At 44.7% G+C, this 24,099-nt stretch overlaps 1 protein-coding gene across 3 annotated transcripts; it reads right to left on the bottom strand.

Annotated features, from left to right (window-relative positions):
- Positions 1 to 618: 618 nt before the first annotated feature.
- Positions 619 to 24,019, bottom strand: g6pd (glucose-6-phosphate dehydrogenase). 3 transcript variants are annotated; one of them, XM_088623538.1, is made up of 13 exons: positions 23,885 to 24,019; positions 22,532 to 22,662; positions 17,637 to 17,674; positions 17,264 to 17,372; positions 12,555 to 12,772; positions 11,695 to 11,853; positions 11,444 to 11,569; positions 11,243 to 11,336; positions 10,946 to 11,132; positions 10,552 to 10,787; positions 10,230 to 10,306; positions 6,889 to 6,981; positions 619 to 3,952 (listed from the first exon to the last, which is right to left on the bottom strand). In XM_088623538.1, exons 1-13 carry the CDS (start codon positions 23,904 to 23,906, stop codon positions 3,862 to 3,864), a joined length of 1,581 nt encoding a protein of 526 aa, XP_088479664.1. In that variant the 5' UTR covers positions 23,907 to 24,019; the 3' UTR covers positions 619 to 3,861. The 3 variants fall into 3 exon arrangements, with proteins under 3 accessions (XP_088479664.1, XP_088479665.1, XP_088479666.1); XM_088623539.1 differs by lacking the exon at positions 23,885 to 24,019 and adding an exon at positions 23,737 to 23,874; XM_088623540.1 differs by lacking the exon at positions 23,885 to 24,019 and adding an exon at positions 23,550 to 23,718.
- Between the last annotated feature and the right edge of the window lie 80 nt (positions 24,020 to 24,099).

The raw sequence follows: 24,099 nt of genomic DNA, 5'->3' as shown, positions 1-24,099 counted from the left end.
ATTTTAGGCATATATCTCTGTACTAGAAAGAATTAAATACACCACAGCTGCTATTGGTTCTAATAGTCACTTGAGACCATAAAATGGGTTAGGGTACAAGACCGTAACATCACTGTAAGAATGACTATAAGGTGGGCTCAAAGCAGAGGCTAAACAAGAGACTTCTTGTCAGACAGCAGCGTGAATCTATTTTCAGGAGCAGATGGTGACAAAAAAAGCTGGTGATTTGTCTGAAAGCGTTTAGGATACTTGGGTTACATCATGAGACCATGACCTAGCAGGAGGGGTGGGAGAGTGTGTTAATGGCTTCAAGGAACCCCAACTGTGAATTCACTTTGCCTGTGATGGACTGGGGTGTCAGATCAGGAGTGGCCTCTATCATCACGGTAGCCCAGGCAGGACCAGCCTCCTCCTCCTCAGTACGCTTCTTCCTGAGTGCTTGCTCATATAGATGCCATCATTTAATTCCTGGAGTGCTCACCTCACGGTCCTGCTTCTGCATATGGCTGAAGGGGGAAAACTCTTGCTGTGGTGCAGTTTTGAGTTTACGATTCACTAAATCCTGAGCAACCAGTCCATGGCTTCCTGGCTGAAGAAACACCACACACACAAAGCTGCTCCAGAGCTGAAGCTATTTATTAAGACTTTTTTTCAGAAAATCTATTCCTTTTCTAAAAAAAAAATACAAAATGCAAAAACAATTCTGTTACAAAACTGCAGGCTCCAGGCAGTGTGAGGTTTGTGGTGTGAATCAACACCAGCATAATTAAAATCACTGCTGGTTAACACCATTAATTAGCTCACAACGTAATTAAGAGCTCAGCAAACATGAAACCTAGAAACCTCCTGCAACCCTGGTGGCTCAGTCTTGCCACTGTATTTCAAGGTGTCCCCGGCTGTTAGAGGAAGAGGGAAGGAGACTTAAGAGCTGGCTCACTGAGCGATACAGCCTTTCAGTTGCACAAGATCAAGGCAATTCATTCACATGAGGGTAATGTATCAAATCCAGCAACGACAGGGCCATACCAGGATTGCAATCATCCCAAAACTTTAACTTGCTTCCACACAGCTTTCTTCCAGACACCCGTCCCTTAGGACAGGGTCTGGAAGTTCCAGTCAGCGTTTGGGCGACGTTGACGTTGTTTAGAAAAGCCGGCTACTTGGAGATGAGTTGGTTGTTTATCTTTCAGTTCAGTGAACTGAAACGCTGACTTCCAGCAGGGACACCTTCTTGCCACTACCCACAGAGCCCCAGCACTGCCTGGGCCATCAAACACCCCCAGAACAAGCAAATAAAGAAAAACAAATCTAAAAGTAGCAAAAATGTAGACCACCACCTGTGCGGTTCTTATTACATTATTTCATTGAAGCTTTAATAAAGAATTCTAATACACAAAAAAACTCTCAAAAACAGTAGGTAGCTTTGTATTGTTATGAAAATGCTAATATACTGCCAGAAACACAGCAGCAGCGAGAATGGAGAGGCTGCACAGAGTCTTACCCTATGAGCTACGAATATCCCTTCTCCTGATCATCAAGCAAGCCTTGCTCTTTAGCACATTGTCCATTGATTTCTTAAAGATTCGAACGTTTTATGGTACTTTATTCGAAATCCACTGTAGAGAATCATGGTGTAATAAGGAATATATCAGAGACGTTTGCTCTGTGCCTGAGGAAGTGGTTGAGTCACTGAGATTCCTCAAGAGCGCTTTATCAGCTGCTGGAAACCAGACAGACCAGTCAGACCAAGTACCTTCCTCCATTCCCACATAAAGGGAAATTCTCATATATTTCAACTACAAACACAATTGAAAAAAAAGATCCCAGTATTTTTATCTATAAAATATTTAAAATATTTGGTACCCACTTAATTTTTTAAAGAAATAATTAGTTGGATTTTTTTGCAGCCTCCAATTGGGAATTGCCAGTTGTTAATCGGCTGGACTTTATCTCTTTGCACCTGCGGAGGAGGAATGGTTTGAATGGGTAATCTCTGAGCTGCGAGGCCAAAACTGCAAGCACCTATGCTAAATATTGCATTGAAAACAAAAACGCAGCGTTTATAAAATGGACTCGCAGAGGTCATACTGACTCCCCTACCCCTGCCTGGGTCAGATGCCTGCATGGCCGGACGGAGCAGTGTGCTTGGCCTCACTGCTGCCACTACGCTGGAGAGAACCACTGAAACCCTGCTGGCCATCTCAGCTGACTGCTCCAGCGGAGCTTCTCAAACACTCACTCTGCTCCAGGACTTGGGGAGCCCCCAAGCAGGCTCCTGTGTAGAGCCCTTTCATAAGACAAAAATCAAGGACTCCTCAAGTCATTCTATGGGATAGCTTCTGGGATCCATAAGGATTTAGGGTCCTTTAATTCTGCAGGAATGCTGCATGTGACCTGCAGGACTCGGTGTCCTCCTGAGTTTGACAGCAAAAATCACACAGGTTTTAAAACTAAACTGACAATGTAATTCAGCACATGCGATTGATCATTTTCAGGTATATTTCATAAGTTTAAAGAGGAGTGTTTGGATGCACAGGAATGTATGTGTCCTGGCCTTGTGTACAGTATTATTGTCCATCCCGATATATCATATCAGTGTATATATTTGTACAACAATATAAATGCTGCTTACACTTGAAGTAAAAATACTGATAACAAAGTAAGACCCTGGTTAAGACGCTTTGGTCAGAATAAGCAAGATTCAAAGTTCAAAGCCCCAACCCCTATATTAAGACAGGTGATTCCTGAGCTCCAGGATCAATCAGCAGTACTTTCCAAACCTCAATCAATACTAAGCTTTTCAAATTCTAAGACTGACAGCACTGGCTGTGGGTTTATTGCTGTTTATTTTATTGAGGTTTATTACAAATATAAGTATAAATGCAGGTTTGTGTTTTAAAGCAATATTGGAGTTAATTTCCTCATCTGCCCTAGAGGAGCCGGTCAGCAGTGTCACAGCACAGTGCCACTGACCAGACACGTACAGTACTGCACCAACCAGTCACTGCATATAACAAATCATGGAAAAACATTTAAAAAATAAATATAGGGTATAGGGTAAATGCCCCAAACAAATTTAAATATTAGTGACTTTTTGTCACAGATTGCATTATTAAAAAAAACATTCAAGTTTTAAACCATTAAACTTAAAATAAAATGTCTTGAATATAAGGTTCTTTTCTACGTATATTGAACTACAGGCTTGAACAGCTGTAGGGGTGCTCTTGTATTCCTGAACAGAACTGTGCCAAGGTGCCCTGGCAGAAAACAGCACTACTGCTGTCTCAGGCAGGGCAAAGGGGGCACTGGGGCACTTTAAAACCATGCTTGGTGTCCAGTTTCACTGGGGCTAAACAGCACAAAGGAGGGCTCAGACCTCAATAGGAGTATTTAGGGAAGAGATGACCGAGATAAGAAGTTTTTCCATTAAATAAGCACAAATCTTGTGTGTAAGCGATTACACATGTGTTCATTCTCATGCACAGGCAGAGGGTGAGTCATAGTGTTTGGGCCAAAACTGATTTATTTGAATTATGAAGCTGTCAAATTTAAATGGCAGTAAATTGGAATGTGTCAAATGACACAAGACAAACTAGTTTTTACAAATTGAGCTTATCTGGTCGAATGCAAGCCAGTAAGTGGCACAAACAATACTGTTTAGTTAGCTTTGAACACACAGGTTTAACAGCAACTTAAATTTCTTTATTTTATATCAGATAGTTAAGGCACAGCGTCCTCTCCCACAGCCTGGTGTCTGTCCCTGAGCACGTTCACCTCTGTGGACCTGATCATCATGATGGTGAACCTGCTGTCGGGCCTGTAAACTGGAGCTCACCCCCCCATCCTGTGCCTCAGTGTCCCTCACAGTTTGTGGGGATTCACCCACTTGTACGTCCCCTCATACCGGAACCCCACCTTCTTCAGCAGCTCATCTGCCTCTGCTGGCCCCCGGCTGAGGAGAGAGAGGGACAGAGAGAGGTCAGGGGAAGAAGAGCTACCTCCTCTAAAACCTTCACTGTTGATGGGAATTGTACAGTGCAGACCTGACCCTAGAGAACTCTGAATACTTCCGAAAGACAATGAAAAACACAAACATCAGCATAATCCAGAGAAATACAGAGAAATACAGGGGGCTGCAGACTTAAGACAGGGTCTAACATCTGAAGAGAAACAGATCAAATGCAAAAGAATGAAGAAACAAAATAAGTATAGATAAGGGGAAAAAAGAACGGATGGAATAAAAATGAAAAAAAAAAAATAGACCAAGAATAAAAAATGGTAAAAGACAAAAAAGAAAGCCTATAAAAAGCCTGTATGTAATTTTTTTAAAATATGTTTGGGAATGGAAACTTGGAGTTTAGCTGTTTTGTATTTGAAATGCAAGTTTTGGGGAAACCACCCCCAGAAATAAGGGGGGGACCCCGTCACCAGGCTCCCCCAAGCCGAGTCTCCGACACCAGCTGACACTGAGCCTGGAAACACAGCAACCGACAGACAGCAGCCCCAGTCCGCACTACCGCTGCTCAGACACAAAGTTCCCCCCGACTCCCCCAGAAACCGCACTGTTGTTGCTACAGATCACACAGGCCACAGCTCACTGAGGCTCCTGAGAAAGAAACACTCTACCCTGGACTTCATAGAGTTCAAAGAAATTAGTTTGGCAAGGTTCACAGAGGCAGCTAAAAGATACAATACAAGGTATTGAAAATAGCAAAAGTAAGCGAGTCCAGGACGGCACTCAAACAGCAGAGGACTGAAATGAAAGACATGCAACAGTGCAACAAAGGCTGCAGATGTAGCTGAATTAAGAGAGGTGTTGGAGCTCACAGAGAGGACTATAAAGGTCCACAAAGAATAGCTGAGGAAACTCACCACCTCTCACAGTGGCACCAACAGACACCAAGGAGCCCTGAAGCTCAGGACACAGCATCACCCAAAAACAGAGCAACACTGACAGACACAAGCCTGCAGAGACACTCACTCTCCTGTGCTCTGACATCACCAGACCCCCCTTCCATCACACTACAAGCACCAGCTTACCCCCCTGCCCAATGCCCCCCTTCACACACCTCGAACCCTCACACCTCCCCTGCCTGCAGCACAGCGCCTCTCAGGCAGACAGATCGGCAAGCACAGAAACGTGTTTCTCCCTTGCTCCCTGCTCACTGAATCAAATTCCCAATTCATCCATTAACACAGGCTACCTCATTAATCAGATAAAGGGAAGTAGGTAAAGAGAGGAAAACAGTGAGTTCTGTACACAACCCCTCATTCGTGATTAGGCTAGTGCCACAAAGACATCTAAACATCTAAACATGTTCGGGAGAGATCCGGGGCTAAATTCCATACAGAATACTGCACATTTCCTTCAGGACAAGCGTCACACCCAAAGCCGGAACTTAGCAGCTTTGCGTTTCTTTTCTTCCCTTTTCAGCATGGAATAAACCTTTACTTGTTCCTTTGCAGTCTGCGCTTGCTGACGTAATCAGACTTGACCTACGTAATCTACTGTATATTGTTCTACTGTGACACTGCAAACAGCCCTGAGCTCCTGGCGCAGGAGGGGGGGCACTGCAGAGCCCTTCACAGAAGCCAGGGGGTTTGCTGTCCATATCTCCTGAACACCTGTTTGTGCGTCACTGGGCTCTGTGTCCTAGCAGCCCCTCTCCCTGTCGCTCCGTGTTCTGCTCCCCCCTCACATCGATCGGCAGGAGGTGACGGTCGAGAGGAAACGCAGGTGAATACCCAATTGTTAAAACATAGAGCACTTTGTTGATCTAACTTTCCTCCACTCAGGTAAGTCAGGTGCTGCACACTAACAATAGACACGCCAGTGTCGGATTTCAGACTCAGCTGAATTCCAGGAAACGATCTTTGTGGGAACAAAGGGAAACTAGGCTGGTTTACAGTACCTCAGCATTTCTTAAAAGGCAAATAACTATAATTATCTTTGCATTTAGCTGAAGTAATTGGATAACATCAAGCACCCGATAGTACATGCATATATTGTCTAACAAACCACATTTCAGTACTACTAAAGAGCAAATGTATTCAAGGAGGTAAGAGCAGTTACTCAGACCATGATTTAACAGTTCTTAGCCATTTAATACAAATGTTACAAGTAACACTGAAACAATCAATGTTATACTGCTGGCTTCAAGCCAGCTCAGAGCTCTGTGCCTCACTTGCCCTGATCTGCGGTGCAGTGGGTGGGACCTCTCCTCTGGTGACCTTTGAGGTAAAAATCCCCACTTAAATACAAGTGGATATTTTTATTAATAATGGGTTTTATTCATAAAAACTGTTATGAATTGGAGCAGATCATCCAGCCCATCTAGCTTGATTGATTATTAGCAAGAGAGAGATCTAAGGATGTGTTTTTTTCATTTCCTGAAGCCAAGGTATCAGCTTCAGCACCGAGAATGGACAAGAAAACAGAAACCCCAAGCCTCCGTGTAAAGAAGTGTCTCCTGTCCCACATGTGTTTAATACAGCACATCCCCCTTAGTTTCTCCTACTTCCCTCTGGGTCATGCACATGTAACACATTTGCTTACACTTTCAGAAATCACCCGAGAACCACAGGGTGAAACAGAAATACTGTATTTCTTATTCAGCAGAAAATATATTTCATATATTATCATAGTGAAGTCAACTTCTTGCATGCCCATTAATTAATTAATTTGTCCCAAACATGAAATCTGTTGCTGTGGAGAGAATGTGCTCCTGGCAGGTGTAAGAACACTGTGCAGTCACAACAGAGTCGAAATATTCAACCTGGGTCTCCCATCAGACCAGCACAGTACTGCAACAGCCAGTCACACTGAGACAGTGAGCTGCAAGGAGCGTATTCTCTCCACTGCTGCACTGCCCCACTCTCAGCACTGACCTGCCGTAGGTATAGGGGAGGGGCTGTATTTTCTCAGACTCGATCTTGTGCAGAAGCGGGGTGAAGATCCTCCAGGCCTCCCTCAGCTCGTCACTGCAGGGGAGATAACGAGACACTGTCAGGCACACACAGGACTGAAAGAGCAAGAAATAAAAGAAAAAAGACCGAGGTATGGGCAGTGGGTGTGTGAAAAGCTACAGACAACAGGAACTGGGGAGGTACGGACCAGAACTCCTGCATACAAGCTACACAGCGCTGGAAGCTCTTAAAAACTGTTTCCAATGACAGCCTTTGATACGTCCATATGAAGCCACTATAGAGCCGCCCACGACTGCAGAGTCAAACTGTGTGGTTTTACCACAGCATTTCTGCATCCATGTAATAACTATCAAACTTGCAGTGCCAGGGCCTGTATGATACACCAGGCAGAGCGGGATGAGAAGCTGCTGTGCTGGATGTGTGTGCTGGAGCAGCAGTCCGGTCGGTGCAAACACAGATGCTCTGTGAACACGAATCTGTCTGCCGCTGTGTGGGGAAGTAAAGACAGATGACTGGTGTGAAGAGAAAAGGAAACGACATGGAGATCCTTGAAATGAGCTGACCTGGATCAGCGCCGAGGTGACGCAGTGAAACACAGCTCTAACCGTGATGCACGTGGAGCTAAACGTAGCCTGTGGACTGTGCAAACCTCTATAACAGTAATCAGCAGGGTGGGGTTTAATAGGGAGAGCTGGAGATTAATCCATCAGAGCGCCAGTCTCACAGCAGAGGAAGAGAAGTGTGGCCGGAGGTGTCTGACTGGGGCTGCCTGCCATTCTTCACCAAAGCCAGAGCCTGAGACGGCCGAGGACCCTGGTCCTCTTGCACACACTAACCGCCTGCAGCTCAGTCACAGTGGGTATGAGTTCACAGTGATAAGAACAATCACAGTCTTTGTTACTTTCCTTTTCATATCCTCAACAAGCTCTTCAACAGATCCCCTTCTAGCTTTATTTTAACCTGCCATCCTGCTCCTTTTAGCATAATCAGTACAGTGACTCAGCCAGCAAGTTCATGCACAGGAGTGATTGTCTGTGAAATGAGAGCAGAGCTCCATCTGCTGGAGAGAGCCTGCACCTCACTCTTCGTTTGCTGGCCCACTCCTCTTGAAGAGATGGACACCAGAGTGTTGCTTTCCTTCAGGGAAGGCCCTGCTGAAGTTCTAAACTGATCTTTCTGAATTGTTATACGGGCACTTTAAAGCTTTTCCGATTTGATAACATTAGGATTTTCCCCTCTTTTTTGTAAATATTTCCCTAAATAGTGGTGGGAAGAGCAGTGGTGCAGCTTTGGTGAACTGTATTACATTGGTGAATCCAGCAGATGGCAGCAGAGTATAACAACAAAGGTGTTAGACAAAAGAGAAGCGGCCATTCACCTTATCCACCTCATTTCACTGAAGCCAGTCGCTCTGAGGATCTCATCCAGCCACTTTTTGGAAGAAGCCAAGGTTTTCGCTCCAACATCATTGCATCAGCACTGAGCAAACGTGTTCCAGACTCCCACAACCCTTTGTGTTCTCAGTGTTAAACGCACTTCCTCAGAGTTTACATTTATTCATTTGGCAGATGCTTATTCAAAGCAACTGACAATAAAATCTGCTCAAAATGTAAATACTGAAAGCATTAATCAATTAAAATGGTGAGGCAGTGACTACGGCAGACAATTTTGTGTTCACAAAACATCTGCATTTAGTGCAGTTTGGCATCGTTTCATCGTTGATTCAGGCTTAACATTTGACCCACATGTGCAGCACATTGTTAAAAAATCTTTCTTTCACCTCAGAAACATCACTAACTGTGGCTGAAAAGCTGATCAACACATTTGTGTTCTCTAAATTGACTACTGTAGTGCTCTACTCGCTGGGGTATCTAAATCTACTTTGAACAAACTCCAGTATGTCCAGAATTTGGCAGCCAGAACCCTGACCAGGTCTAGTGCAAGTGATCACATTACTCCTATCCTGGAGTCCTTGTACTGGCTTTCTGTCAAGTTTCATGTTGACTTCTGCATGGTTTGGCACCTCAATACCTGTCTGAACTATTATCACCTTACTCCCCATCTCACAACCTTCGCTCCTCTAATTCTAGTCTCTTGACTGTCCCCCAAGCCCATCTACATTGTATGGGTGACAGGGCCCTCTCCTTGTATGCCCCTAAGCTCTGGAACTCTCTCCCCAAGAATATCAGAGGGTCACCTTCTCTAAACTCCTTCAAATTCAGACTCAAAACCTTCTTCTTTAGAAGAGCCTTTACTTAACTGGTTCCATTCTTCACCCCCCTGCTCCTACTGTATTTTCTACCACCATCTACAGTCTCCTCTGCGTATTCTCACCGTGTTTATCTTGTGTATTTGTTATTGTTTATTTTTAAATTGTTGTTGTTGCTGTTGTCATTCTGTAAAGTGCTTTGAGAAGCCAACTTTAAAAGGCACTATATAAAATAAAGTTTATTACTACATTATCATCTGCAAACGTCACAAATTTACTCATCATATAGATTCTAATACAGATCTCTGTAGTGCTCTGCTAATTACATCACCTTTATTGGTGCATTCAACAATTCTTAATCTGCACAAAGACACTCTTTACACTAGTTTTGGCTCTTATCACACCCTTTTAACAACAGACATGATGTTCGCCATGTTTCTTTAAAACAGAACCAACTACTGTATATATTTCCTCGCCAGTTTATTAAACTCTATGGACTGCTGTGCTCTAGACTTTGATTCTGGTAAGAAATGTGAATGGCTCCCTGTAAAAGTTCTCACTGTAAATTCCAGTCACTGTGCTGCAGATGTCTCCATGTTGTATTGCCGATATCCTGTACTGGAAACTGCCAGAGCCAGGAACAGCCTCATAGCAATAAGCACGACAGCTCCACACAACTACTTCCCCCCACTTTCCCCTCCCCCACCACCCCTTACCTGGCGTCTCCCTCTCCCTCCATCACTCATCCTTCGGCCACCTAACTGCCTTCCCCAGATGCTGCCCAGTCCCACTGTGCTCCTGTCCCATAGCTCTTTACGACCGAACTCCAGGAAACAGGGGCTCGTCTTGAAAGGACAAATTCATCCAGACATTTTCAAAAACTGCATTTAAAAAAAAAACCCGAACAATACCGGGCCACTTTGAACAGGAACCTCACCCAGCAGACGATGAGCACAAGGCTGGATACACCCTGGATGGACAGCCAGTCAAATTAGAGACCCCAGCTAACCTAGACAGCTCAGCTTCGCACGACAGGAGGATGCTGAAGCAGCAAGAGAAAACCAGAGCAAATTCATGTCCAAGCTAAACTGACCTGCGGACAAAGTGCATCTGACTCCCGCAGAACACATCCAGGATGAGTCTCTCATAGGCGTCGGGCAGCTTCATGTCCTGCAGCACAGAGACAAGGCAGCTGAGCATCAGCAAAAGCCCCTCCTGCCCAAACAAACTGCCTGCATGGGGGCAGGTAGGGTTTGAGGGGCCAGGTGCTCGAGGTTAGTGCTGAATGTTAACATTACGCTTAGATTATGATTATTAGCCTTGTGGTCTCCTTTAAGTTAGAACATGATAAGCAGAAAGCATTCGTTCTGACACTGTCTATTACTCATCAAAATGACAACATCTGTCTCTCTGACCCTATAGCGGCTGCCATAGGTGAGGTCCAGCTCAGCCTCCTCTGGGTTGAAGAACATTCCAGGCTTTTTGGTCATCATCTTGGCGTAGACGGCTTCGTTGGGCTGCACTCGGATCACCAGCTCGTTGCGCTTGCAGTGTTTGCCAAAGATATCGCCCGGGACGTCGCAGAACTGCAGCCGCACCTCCGCCTTGCGCTCATTCAGGGCCTTCCCGCAGCGCAGCACGAACGGCACCCCTGCAGAGGAGGAGAGGGAACGCGGAGATGGGTGTAGAGGCACGCTGCACCGCGGCTTGAGAGGAGGGGGATGAGCTAGGAACAGACAAACACCGTGCAGCACGAAGGACACTGGAGGGCAGAGACACAGGCTGGCAGACAATCCGAAAGTCCCTCACCATCCCAGCGCTCATTCTGGACAAACAGCACAGCTGTGGCAAAGGTAGCTGTCCGGGACCCACGGGGTACGGTCTGGTCGTCTAGGTAACCAAGTTTTGCTTCCCCCTCGCCATTGGGATCACCCACATACTGGCCCAGAATAACATCATCCAGTGACACTGGCCGGACACACTTCAACACCTTCACCTGCAGGAGAGACAGGGCTCAGCACACACACTGCAGTGTGCGAACGTTGCAGAGAAACATGCTGTCTCTAAGGCTGCCACAGCTTCTTAAAGAGAGTCTCTGTAAGTCACCTTCTCATCTCTGACGTCATCCGAGCTCGTGGAGGCCGGCTTCTCCATGGCAACCAGGCTCAACATCTGCAACAGGTGATTCTGCATGACATCCCTGGGACAGAGAGAGCAGCTTCAGTCAATTCAGCAGTGAACCTCTGACGAAGACAAACTCTACAGACAATGGGAAAGAGGGGCACAAAGACTTGTGGTGCAACATACCGGATAATGCCGAACTCATCGAAGTATCCCCCTCTGCCTTGTGTCCCAAAGGGTTCCTTAAAGGTCAGAACCACACATGCCACACTGTCCCGGTTCCAGATTGGGCCAAAGATTCGGTTCCCAAACCTGTGGGAGAGACAGTGAACACAGTGAAGCAGTCAATCAGGTCACCAGATCTTGAGTGATGTACAGGATCAGGTGCTGATTTGTGTAGACATTTGTTTCGAGAGAGAGCTTCCCCAGGTCCTGACCTCAGCACCATGAGGTTCTGGACCATCTCCTTCCCCAAGTAGTGGTCAATGCGGTAGATCTGCTCCTCTGAGAACAGTGAGGACAGGTGCTTGGACAGCTGGTCCGAGCTCTCCAGGTCCTTCCCAAAAGGCTTCTCCACAATCACCCGATTCCAGCCCCTGGGAGACAAGGAGAGAGAAACATGAGTAAGGATAAAGAGAGGGAAGTGGTCAATACATACAAAGTCTTATTACTTTGGATGAATATTTGGTGCTCCAGAAACATAACCATTGGACCCCACTGTGGACCCCCACAGACACAATCTCCACTTTCAATTCATATACTTAAAACAAAATCTCTGAAAAAGTTTCTGAAAACACAGTGTGAGGAGACAGGCTGACCTGAGGACAATTCAAGACCCCAGTTCAAGAGAAACTCTGAGAAACTCTTCTCATACCGAGTAGACAAGTGTCTTTTGATTGTGAATCTTCTCTCCAATAACAGCATGACAATGCAAATCTATACACCTACGCAAAAAGCAGATTACAGCACTGCTCGTGCTGCCCCTGACGTCACCCCCTCTGAAATCTAGAGGGAAACTCGAGCAGCGTTTTGGCAGAGTTCAAGCAGGCAGAGGTGATTTTGCCCGTGGGAATTATCCTCTGCCCAGACAGTGGTGTTGTGGATGAATGTTGTGCAGGAATCGTGCTGCAGCAGCCAAATACAGATCAGAGTCACACAGTAACACTGATGAGATGGTGCAACACAGGACCAGTCACATGACTGGGAAAAGAGGAACAGGCCTCTGGCACTGAGAGCAATGAGGAACAGGGGCACAGCAGCGCCCCCCAGTGGCAGCAGAGCTGCAGGAAGTTCGTACTTGGTGCTCATGCAGGCACGGCGGATATTCCGGGTGACATCCTGGTACACGCTCGGGGGCAGCGCCAGGTAGAAGAGGCGATTGGCACAGGTCCCGTTGGGCAGCGAGGAGATGTGGGCATCGAGGCTGCGGAACGACGCCTCTTCGCCGTAGCGCCCAGAAAGGTAGGAGTTCCGCTGGAAGAACTGAGTTAGCTTTTCCTGCTCCGACTCCACTGCCTGGGAACACAGAGAGGCATACAGACCGTGAGCTGAGGGAATGCAGGGCTGGGAGGGTACGTTGTGCTGGTAATCAAAGGCTTCAGTCAATGAAAGACCGCACATTTTCATTTTTACTGCTGCTTGGTAAGGAAAAGAAGTCATACTGCAAGCAAATACTGAGACATCTCTCCTGCACACACAAAGCTTATGATACAGTTCATACAATTAAGTTGATTTTGAATTTGCACATTGTCACTGCCAGAGAAAACATTTTTTTTAATTTAAAGTAAAAAAGGGCGCTGGAAGTTCAAATTGTGAGTGACAAGGAGGATCACTGAATACCACAGTATTCACTGCAATGGCAGCTTACAGGCACAACAGGTGATACTGCAACTCACACATCGCCTGATGTTTACAGGATAATTGAACACCTTGGAAAAGGCACATTAGAACACGGACGTCTGAGTTCTGAGCAATAAAGATCAAGAAACTCCCCCGATCAAACACATCAGAAAGGGCAGCTCAGACCAGACGTCTCAAGGCAAGAGTTTGCCTCTTTTCAAACCTGTACAGTTAGGGTGGGCAGGTTAAAGTTTTCACATGAAATTTTCATGAGAAAGTAGCCAAGAAGGAAAACCAGAAGGGCTCACCAGGAAGGCCAAAGGAGGCTTTAATAAAGCAATTCTTACCTTTATGGCCATCAGGACATATTAAGAGTGTTTGCAGAAGAAAACAGAAGTGATAGGAAAACTGACTGTACATCATAAATGGCAGCCGATAAAATCACAGATCTAAAGATACCTGCATAGACAGCAAAATATGTAACAATACCAAATGTTTAGCAAGCTATGTTAGTTAAATGCTCTTAGTGATGATGATAATGATTTATTAATTGCATTTATTAATTAGCTGACTTTGCACATGCACATGCACAGAGGAGCTGTGTATCACTGCGCCACCCAGAGGTCAGAGCAGGCGTTACAATGGCAGGCAGCTCCACTTCAGGGACTTTCACTGGAGGCACAAACCAGCCTGCTGGAGTCAGGTTGAGCTAATGGAAACTTCACATTAGCTCTAATACAGACAATAACACTACCCTTTGACTTCCCCCCTATAGTCTACATAGGAAACTCTGAGCTAAATACTGCAACACCCTCACTACTGGATCAGAACCAGGAGGACAGAAAAAAACCATTTTGGAACAGTTCAATAAATTGTTTCTTGCAGTAGGGAGCAGAACAGAATTTTATTTAATTATTTATTGCAGAGTCACAAACTAGGTACCAAGGTTTAGTGCATTCTTGTGTGTTGGAGTTCTTCACTTTGTGCCCCAAGACTCTGATTTAGTAACGTGCCGTTTACATGTTGCATTGTAAACTTATTTTAGCTTTTTTAACTGCATCTTTTCATTGCAAGGCTCTTGGTCGCTTGCTGTCAGACTTTGTAACATACTTTCTTTTAATTCATGTGCAATGGGTATAATTTAAAACTGTCACTGTACAAGCTGTTTTGTTGAAACAGATTGCACCCTCAAACCAAGCTTTTCTATCACCTTCCACCAGGTGTAAAAATTATTTTTTACACATTTAATGAAATCAGAATTTGTTCAGTGCAGTAGTTTTAAGCTTAGTTTATTGTCTACCTGTTGAAACAAGAACTGTTTATCCTTATGAGATTAGAGGTTATATCTGGGCTTTGTCTTCACTAAATTGTCAATACGTTTATCAAGAATTGTATTCTGCGTATTTCTTGTTTCAGATTAATACCCCTGATTAAACCCTTTGCTATTGATTACATTCCTGGACAAATCGATATCTGCAAACATGACAAGTGGGCTTGTCAGCGACTTCTGTGAGAGAGAGAGAGTCAGGAAACAGACTTAATCCTGAAAGATGCAGATCAGTTGCTACCCAGCTCTAAATTGTTCTGCAGTTAGAACTGGTTTGATCATAACTTGGCGATGATTCTCAGGAAAGTACCTCTCTTGCTGTCCTCTAGTTGACCTGCTAGGTGCCACTAAATCTAAATTGCAACTGCACCAGAGAGAAACGAAGAAAATTTTCTAAACATTTCCATTGTTTATTCTTGTTCTCAGTCCCTCAGTAATGCCATCATGTTCATTTCTTCTCAGGAAGTACTTCAGGATTTGCATGCATGAGTGCTCATTAACACTTTTCATTGTCCATCCATTATCGAACTGCTTCATCCAATTCAGGGTCCGTGCAGGACAGACACACAGACATGCACACACACCTGGGACAGTCTTCCCAGAAGTAGTAGTAATAATAATAATAATAATAATAATAATAATAATAATAATAAACTTTATTTTATATAGCGCCTTTAAAGGTGGCTTCTCAAAGCACTTTACAGAATGACAACAACAATAAATAAATAAAAATGCACAAGATAAAACACAATTACAATATACAAAGGAGACCGTGGATGGTGGTACTAAGAAAAGCAGAGGGGTGAAGAATGGAACCAGTTCAGTAAAGGTTTTTCTAAAGAAGAAGGTTTTGAGTCTGGATTTGAAGGAGTTTAGAGAAGGCGACTCTCTGATATCCTTGGGCAGAGAGTTCCAGAGCTTGGGGGCATAATAGGAGAAGGTCCTGTCACCCATACAATGTAGACAGGCTTGGGGGACAGTAAGGAGACCAGAATTAGAGGAGCGAAGGTTGCGAGATGGGGAATAGGGCGATAAAAGTTCAGACAGGTACTGAGGTGCCAAGCCATGCAGAGCCTTGTAGGTGAGCATGAGGATTTTAAAGTCCACACCGAATTTGACAGGAAGCCAGTGCAAGGACTCCAGGATAGGAGTAATGTGATCATTTGCACTAGACCTGGTCAGGATTCTGTCTGCTGAATTTTGGACATACTGCAGTTTGTTCAAAGTAGACATAGATACCCCAGCGAGTAGAGCATTACAGTAGTCAATTCTAGAGAACACAAATGTGTTGATCAGCTTTTCAGCCACAGTTAGTGATAGCATAGGGTGTAGTCTAGCAATATTTCTGAGGTGAAAAAAATATGTTCTGACAATATGCTGCACATGTGGGTCGAATGTTAAGCCAGAATCGAATATAACCCCAAGGTTTTTCAATTTAGATTGAAGCTCAAGTACAGAACCATCTACATATAGGGTTACAGGACTGGCTTTATGAAGTCGATGGGGGGTGCCAATAAGCATGACTTCAGTCTTGTTGCAGTTAAGATGAAGGAAGTTTTGAGTCATCCAAAATGTCAGAGATGCAATTAGATAGAATAGAGACACCCACATCAGTGTCAGGTTTGGTATGGATGTATATTTGAGTATTGGCAGCATAGAAATGATAGCTGAGTCCATGTGATCTTAAAAGCTGACCAAGAGCAAGGGGCCCAGTATTGAGCCCTGAGGAACACCAGACTTAACAAACCATTTTCAGACCTGTACCCATTGAGAGAGACAAAGTGAGAGCGATCAGTGAGGTATGATTTGAACCATTTGAGAGCAGTGTCAGAAACTCCAAACACAGTCTCAAGACGAGAAAGTAAGATGTTATGGTCAACAGTGTCAAAAGCAGCACTGAGATCAAGAAGGATGAGTATAGAAAGAGAACCAGAATCAGCAGCTATTAGAAGATCGTTGGTGACTTTGACCAGGGCAGTTTCTGTGCTGTGAAGTTGACGGAAGCCAGATTGGAGGGGCTCGAAAAGGTTGTTTGTCATGAGGTGGTTATGTAACTGAAGTGTGACAGCACGTTCTAGAATTTTTGCAAGAAAGGGTAAGTTGGAGATGGGGCAAAAATTGTTAAGGTTGTCGAGAGCCATGTTAGGCTTTTTTGGCATGGGGGTAATGGCAGCAGTTTTGAGGACCGTTGGTACAGTGCCATTGCTCAAAGATTCATGTATAATATTGAGGACAATGGGACAGAGAGAAGAGAAAGGGGACTGAAATAAAGTGGTGGGAATGGGATCTAAAATAGATCTGGTGGGTTTCATAAGTGTAAGGAGGGAGGAGGTATGGAAATGATATGCGTAGTGGAGAGAATGTGATGCCGGATATTATCAATCTTAGAACTAAAGAAATCTAAGAATGTGTTGCAAAGTTGCGATAAGGCAGGCAATGTGGTGGGGCAGTTTGGCTTGAGCAGTCTGTAATTTAACTAATTTAACCTACTGTACCAGTATGTCTCCACTCAGCCTGAGTGCAGACACCAGCCCAGGTCTGGAACTGAACCCAGGGCCCCAGCACTGCGAGGCAGCAAAGTTGACCACTGAGCCTCATGCAGCCCTGTGGTAAATGATCTCTGTTCTTCCACATTAGGCTAAAGGCTGCCGTCACAGAATCTAGCAGGTGTACTTAACGCAGGACAAAGGCACTTGCCAATTGCAAAATAAATTACATATGTTTATTGAATGACACCAAGTAGAAAAAATTAGTCATATTTCCTTTCCTTTTCCCAGTCCTGATCCCCATCTCCCTTGTTCCCACGTTCTTTCCCACAGCCCTCCCCTGGTCTCTCTGACCTTGAGATACGGCCCGCTGTTTTTGAGGATGTCGTCCACAGTCAGGTTGGAACGAGCAAACCCCACGAAGCGAGTGTCTTCTGGGAGCAGACTGTCCCTGAACAGCCACCTGTGAGATACAGAGAGGTGAGAGGTGAGAGCACAGTGAGCACTGGGCCAGAGAGACAGCACACAGCCCTGCAATATCAAAACAATCTCCCTCGGATAGCGAGACAGTCCGAGATCTCCAAAACTTTCCAAAAAAAGGAATAAATATTTTTCATGCCCTGCTTGACCTGATGCCGAGTTGTATGTCTGTGCTCCTAACTCAGCTGTTGCTTCCTAACAGGGCTCAGTTTCATACTGCAGGAATATGCAAACAGATTGCACTCACCAAAGTGTGGGATATATCTTCTTTTTTGCCAGGTCTCCCTGTAATAGAAAACAAATGGATAAAAAAACAGATTGAGAACGGGTTCGTGGAGAGTCCTTTATATCAGCCACTGCTTTGCAAGCCCAGATAAACAAGATTGTGCACAAAACGTGTGTATAACAAATTACATCAGTTCAGCTCCTTTGTTCTTCTCTGCAGGTAACCATCTGTATTAGCACAGATGCAGCTACAGATTTATGCAACATTATATAAAAGTTTCTCACTCGTTCCCCTTACTCTACCTCCACTCACCAGTGAGCCCAGAACCACCACAACACAGCTGTGCCGACTGATGTAAGAATCCATCTCTCTCAGGGGCTTGCAGACTCCACACACACTATCCTGCTGCAGGGCCCGGGCAGCGGTACCCGGACACACACATGGACACAGGGATACACGCACACACGAGTTTGTCAGCTGCAAAACTGCTGTGCAAGGATTCCTCAACAAGCTCTATATCCACAGCACAGGGAGTGCTAATTCCAGCTGAGCAGCCTGACTGAATGAACACAAAGCTATGGTAACAGAAGGATGGAGAAGAGGGAGAAAATGAATTACCTAACTCTTCCAATAAACACAAATAAGCAAAAAACAATGTTCTTGACAATAAAATCTGTGTAGTTATGATGCTATTAAGTTAATCTCTTCTTTTTCTATTGGAAGTGACAAGTGTGATGTTAAACTGCTTTTGTTAATAAGATTACACTGCAGCTGGCCAGGACTCCACTGTGTGCACACACCAACCTCTCTTGACACGGAGACACAGACACCACAGGACTACACCTGCGCCATCGAGACGCTTATTCCCAATACATCCACTTGTGCTTCCAGTATGAATGCGCGTGGAGCCCCTGGTTCAGCCAGATATTGTTGTATTTCTTTACTCAATTACATTTTTTGTCATAATGCTTTTCTTTAAAACTGCACTTATTTGCACCAGTGAACTTCTCAGTATCCCAGTTCCTATGCATATTACCTATCAACTACAGGTTGAGGCAGGCAAACTCAAACCACCATACCCTGTCACTGATAGAGAAGCATTTTCAATTTATCCCCCACCATTCCACCCAACCTGACGAGATCCTCCCTCAATAATCTGCTGACATAATCACCTCCAATCACCCATCTCGGACAGCAGTGGAGTTTCTGGCACAGCGCAAGCAGCATATGCTGACATGATAACCATGAGACAGGTTGTGAAACATTGGGCAGCTCTGATTGAACGATCTGCAATACACACATCTGGCCAAAATCTCAGACTCCAGTATCACTGCATCTAGGAAAGAGTCTCATATAGAAATTGAAATCTCCACTTGTTTGGATTCAGTAGAATCGAGTTACATTTTTTAAAAGAATCACCTAATGGGATACTAAAGATCATAATGACTTTCATTGCCGTCCAAATATATTCATACCTGTGATGAAATGGCAACAAAAAACATCAAATATTTACATATTCGATAATGTTTTCTTCTTAAAAAAAGTCTAAAAATATTATACAGGAACCGTAATTTCATTGCACAGAGCAAAGTCATGTTGGTTGTAAATAAAGTTCCGCAAACACAAGGTTCACATTTACTTATGCTAAACCTCTGTAGGGAGCACGTTGTAAATCCTATTCTGGCAGGGATTACACTGTCTAGACGCCTCCTGTAATGTGCTGTGAGGTTCTGGCACTTCAGAGAGGACAATCTATGAACCTTCATCTGTACAGAGGCACTCCATCAAACCCTTTGGTTTCCAAGTAAACCAAAACCAATACACAACAGTGAAATGCATGTAATTCTGGAGGGTTGCATTTCTCTTCTAAAGAGCTCTATAATCTACATCAGATTCAAGTTAATTATGACAAATATGGCTTTGTGCACTGCTATTATGATTACAAAAATAATGCATAAGTAACTGATATATGATTTTATGTCCCTATTTCATTGTGTGTATGAATAAACATCCAGAATTACAGTACCCTGCAGATTTATCATCATTCTATTTAAAACAGGTCATTGATTATTTTTAGATTTAAAGTAACAGCCATATCCAGGAATGTAAGAAAATCATAGGATTCTGGCATAAAAGCATGACTGAATGCACAAGGTGCTGTATGTTATACACTGTAAAACACCTTCCCAGGTGGAGCCCTGTCTATAACAGGCAGCTTGGATAATATGGCCAAGAGAATATGAAACAAAGTAACACTTAGCTCAAAACAAAGCACGTATCAAGAGCAGTAAATGATATAGCCTGACTTTGATCATGCGGGGCCTGAAATGTACAGAAACCTGACAATTGTTCCACAAGGTTTATGGAAAACAAATCACATCCACAGTATTTTCAGGTGCAAAATAAAATAGAAGAGCTCAGCAGAAACATGCATCTGCCAAAGCTGCATTCGATTGACAAATATTCCTTATTTGAAGATGTTATCTGAATAAGGAAATGTGCAATATGCACTTTACTAGAAAAGCAGATGTTGAGTAAGAATCCTTTTGCAATAAACAAAGCTTGCTTCAACCTCCCCCTGTCTGAACAACTAGGAACAGCTCCCCCAGAGTTTCACAACACGCACTGCTTTACAGGGTGACACCACAACTCTTTATCTTCCAGCCATCTACTTTCTCACTGCTTCTTCCAGTTCAGGGTCACATGGGAGCTGGAGCCTATCCCTGCAGGCAATGGCGTACGACAGGGTCCCCTGGATGGGACCCCAGTCCACCGATAGGCAAGCACACTTTCACACCATGGCAAACTTCCCCGGAAGACCACTGATCATTATCCCACCAGTAGGTCTATATACCTGTACCTATATACCACGCAGCCAGCACCCCAGGTCTGGGATTGAACCCAGGGCCCCAGCGCTGCAAGGCAGCGATGCTGACCACTGCACCCCTGTGAATAATCTTAATGGTAAGTTTGGGGACCATATTATCCAGAATTGGAACTGAGGGAAACGTATGTCCCTTCAGCACCAGGAAGCTGAAAACACAGCGTGCAGTTGGGGGCTGCATCACCTCCAGTTTTATACAAAAGCAAATCAATCCTTCCAACTGCTTCCCTGGATCACATGTTGGCCTCCAGCCCTACTGCAAGTGCAGTGGCGAGAACCCAGAAACAGCATCTTGGTGAATACTTGTTTAGAAAATGTCAGGAATATTAGAAAATATTCAGAATGTTGTGTATTTTAAATATTGAAAGCAGCAATTTTCTGTCCAAGTCACATTTTGTACCACGCTACAGACAGAGTGCCCTGCGGTGTGCTCATGCAGAAGAATTGAGAGGCAGTAGCCCTCTCTGTGGAAAGAAAAAAGTCTTCAAGGCAAAGAAAAGCAAGTGATCCCGACAGTGCTCCATCACCGCTGGTCAGCAGCTCTGCTAGTAAACTGTAAACTGCCCCTTAGAAAATGGGTCCAAACCTGGACACTGCAGTTTAGCGATGTTCACCTGCCTGCAGTCAGTGGCCCTGTTGTGGGCACAGTCAGACGATGTCCCGGCCACAGGGCTGCTGGCCTGACTCTCTTATCATACAAAAAATATCTGAGTCTCTCGTCACACCCAGATCGGTCTTTACAAGAGAACTGTACACACTGGAGAAATCTCAGACTCCTGGAAATATTTCCAGTCCTGCGATTATACACTGTTGTATTTCAGAACGTGTGGAACACTGTGAACTTGATCTTTTTTCCTTGTGTACCTTTTAAAGCTGAATAAAAACTCATAAAAAGACATCTTTAGTTAAACACCAATAGTAACCCCCCCGTCCTCTAACCTTTCCACTTCCTCCCTCCCAGCTCCATTCCTGAAATACTCCCTCTCCCGGCCTGATCACCTGCAGCTCCGTTCGGAGGGAAAGTGCTGAGCAGCAGTGACTCTGCACAAACTGCTGTCACACCACACTCTTCCTTATACAAACAAGCAGCCTTTGTTAAAAAAGGTTACTGTGATTTCTTCAAACAACTGTGAAGCAACAGGATGACTTTGCTTGACTTCAGCTGGAACTACCCTTATTTGTACTGCCTGTCCAAGTTAAGTAACTTTACAGTTACTAGGAAAATTACATTATTTACTTGGCAAGCACAGGTATGTTGTCTCTTGACAGAATAAAAAATAAAAACATTGAAGAAGAGTTTCAGAAAATCAGATGTTTTTACTCTGAAATAACTTATGAAAATCCATACGGTAAGTCTGTAAAACGTCTAGATATTCCCAAATTAAACAGAGACTGAAGCTTCTCTTTCAGACAGTCCAAACAGCTGTATTAGCACATTCAGGCTGTATCCTGCCTTTGTTGCAGGACCAGTGAACGGCTGCACTTTCATCAGAGGCAGAGGGGAGGGCTGGGTACATCAGTGCCGTTCCCAGTACAAATCACCACAGGACAACAGCTACTTTTAAACCACAGTAATAGAAACTCTTTTTATTTTCCCAAGGATGGGAAATTACCCCAGTCAGGCTGAAAAACATAATGAAGAAACAATCACATGTTCCCTGAGGCAGCTTGATAATGAAAATGTTCATGCGTTCTGCTCACTGACTGTAATCAAACCCATCGCTTCCCTGTCCTGACTCCCTGCCTGCTCAGGTCAGAGAACTGCACTTCTCAGAAGCTACAGGGAGCTCACATTACCCCCCCCCCAGCTTGACAACAGGATCGTGGCAATATCTGAACAGAAACACTGCACAAATTAACAGAATAGAGAGCTGTGGACCTTGTGAGCCATTTGAAATCAAGGCAAATGATAGGATCACTGATAATCGATCACTAGACTGGCAGCACCAAGCACACCACACACCAGACACCCCAAACACTCATGGAGCTGATTCTCTTCATGCAGCGCAAACTGCAGAAAAGGGGTACTCACAGAAGCACCCATGATGATGAAAATGTGGGTGTCGGACTGGTGGAACTCCTCATCATCATACAGCTCCTTCCTCAGCTGACCGAAGACCTCTGATCGGCTCAGTGGGGTCTGCGGTGGAGAATTCATTCTCTCTGGAGACAAAGCAAGACAAGAGACTGGGGATTTCATTTCAGTAGAACTGCAAATGTCTTTTTGTTACTGGTTATTTACTGAATTGCTTGTTTACACGTTTCCCAGATCTGCTGACTAATACTGAGCTGTGTTCTCCAGGAGACAGGCTGCAGATCTCTGCACAAGGGATGGACAGAGCTCTCCTGAATGGAAGGAGACACAGCCTGGAACGTCCAGCGTCAGGAACAGGCAGGTCAGCCTCAGTATCGAGTGCAACAGCAGCCTCTTCATCACTGAAGTCCCTGAATGTAACATTCTAAATAAACCTGGTTGTCTAAACTCAGGGACAGATGGCAGCCGTCTACTATCTTACTTATTAACTGATACAGAAACTAATTTTGCATTTAATTTATTTACCACAAGGTAAAAGAATGTATTAATAAAACCCCATTAAATATTAAAACAAAAATTAATATTATTTTTTAGTAAAGATATTATATTTCTGTCAGTACTTACAAATGGACAAATACAGTAATTACTCAAACTATAGTATACTTATTTTGTCGAGGATGTTAATGCACTCTAACCCATAAACAGCACTCTGGAGTAACGAGCTTAACCCAGAGCAGGTTTTCACATCTGACCTATAGCGCCTGATTCAATTGCAAAAAGAGAAAAGGTGGGCATAACATGAAAAAACTACGTTATAGTGTACTCCATTCATAGTGTAACAGTACAAAATAAGCAAACTCCTGGAGTTTTCAACTCAGCCCGCGTGTGAGGGACTATGCCTGAACACCCTGGGATGCAGCCATCACCCAGGACTAATCCGCGATAATCGTGCTTACCAACAGAAGACTGATCTCACTTCAAAGCTACTATTAGCAAGACGCATTGGCCGCCTCACCTCGCTTTTTGCATAGCTGGGCTAGTCAGTGGCACAGTGACACTGCGCGCAGAGGGGCACTATCCGCCCACAGCCCCGCTGCACTGACCCCGACACCACCGCCAGCCCAGCGGAGCCCGGGGCAGCCGGGCGATGCTGGAGCATCTGAGCGACCGGCACCGGCGCCAACGCGCACCTCTGCACTTACTTGTGAAGAACAGCGAGTCTGCAAATCCCGGAGCAGGTTCGGATCGTGACACACTCCCAATTTCCCTTCTTGCTTACTTCCCTATAGTCACCCCGCATTTAAATGACTCGGTCGCCTTCTGGAAGGTTATTGGTTGAAAGAAACTCACCAGCACTCGGTCGGCTGCCCATCTCGGGAGTTTTCAATGACGTCACTGAAGCGCTCGATAACAGCGAGCTCGAGGCCAGCAGATTCAGGGTCTGCCTACGACCAATCAACGATCCGCCCTGCCCTGACAGACAGGTCACCCGAGCCAATCAGCGGCCCGTGCTCGCTTACCCTGCACTGACAGGCAGGGGCACAGACCAATACAATGGCGCAGCG

The sequence above is a fragment of the Lepisosteus platostomus genome, chromosome 3 (assembly GCF_059453375.1).
Source record: "Lepisosteus platostomus isolate fLepPlt1 chromosome 3, fLepPlt1.hap1, whole genome shotgun sequence".
NCBI lineage: Eukaryota > Metazoa > Chordata > Actinopteri > Semionotiformes > Lepisosteidae > Lepisosteus > Lepisosteus platostomus.
The sequence above is the reverse complement of the archived record's forward strand: the minus strand, read 5'-3'. Positions and strand labels throughout refer to the sequence as shown.

Coding starts and splice junctions, on each gene's coding strand:
- g6pd (XM_088623538.1), bottom strand. CDS start 23,906: ATGGGCAGCCGACCGAGTGCTG. Junction 22,663..23,884: donor GGGCAGCCGACCGAGTGCTG/GTGAGTTTCTTT, acceptor CTTTGTCTCCAG/AGAGAATGAATTCTCCACCG. Junction 11,854..12,554: donor CGTGCCTGCATGAGCACCAA/GTACGAACTTCC, acceptor CTTGTCTCCCAG/GGGCTGGAATCGGGTGATTG.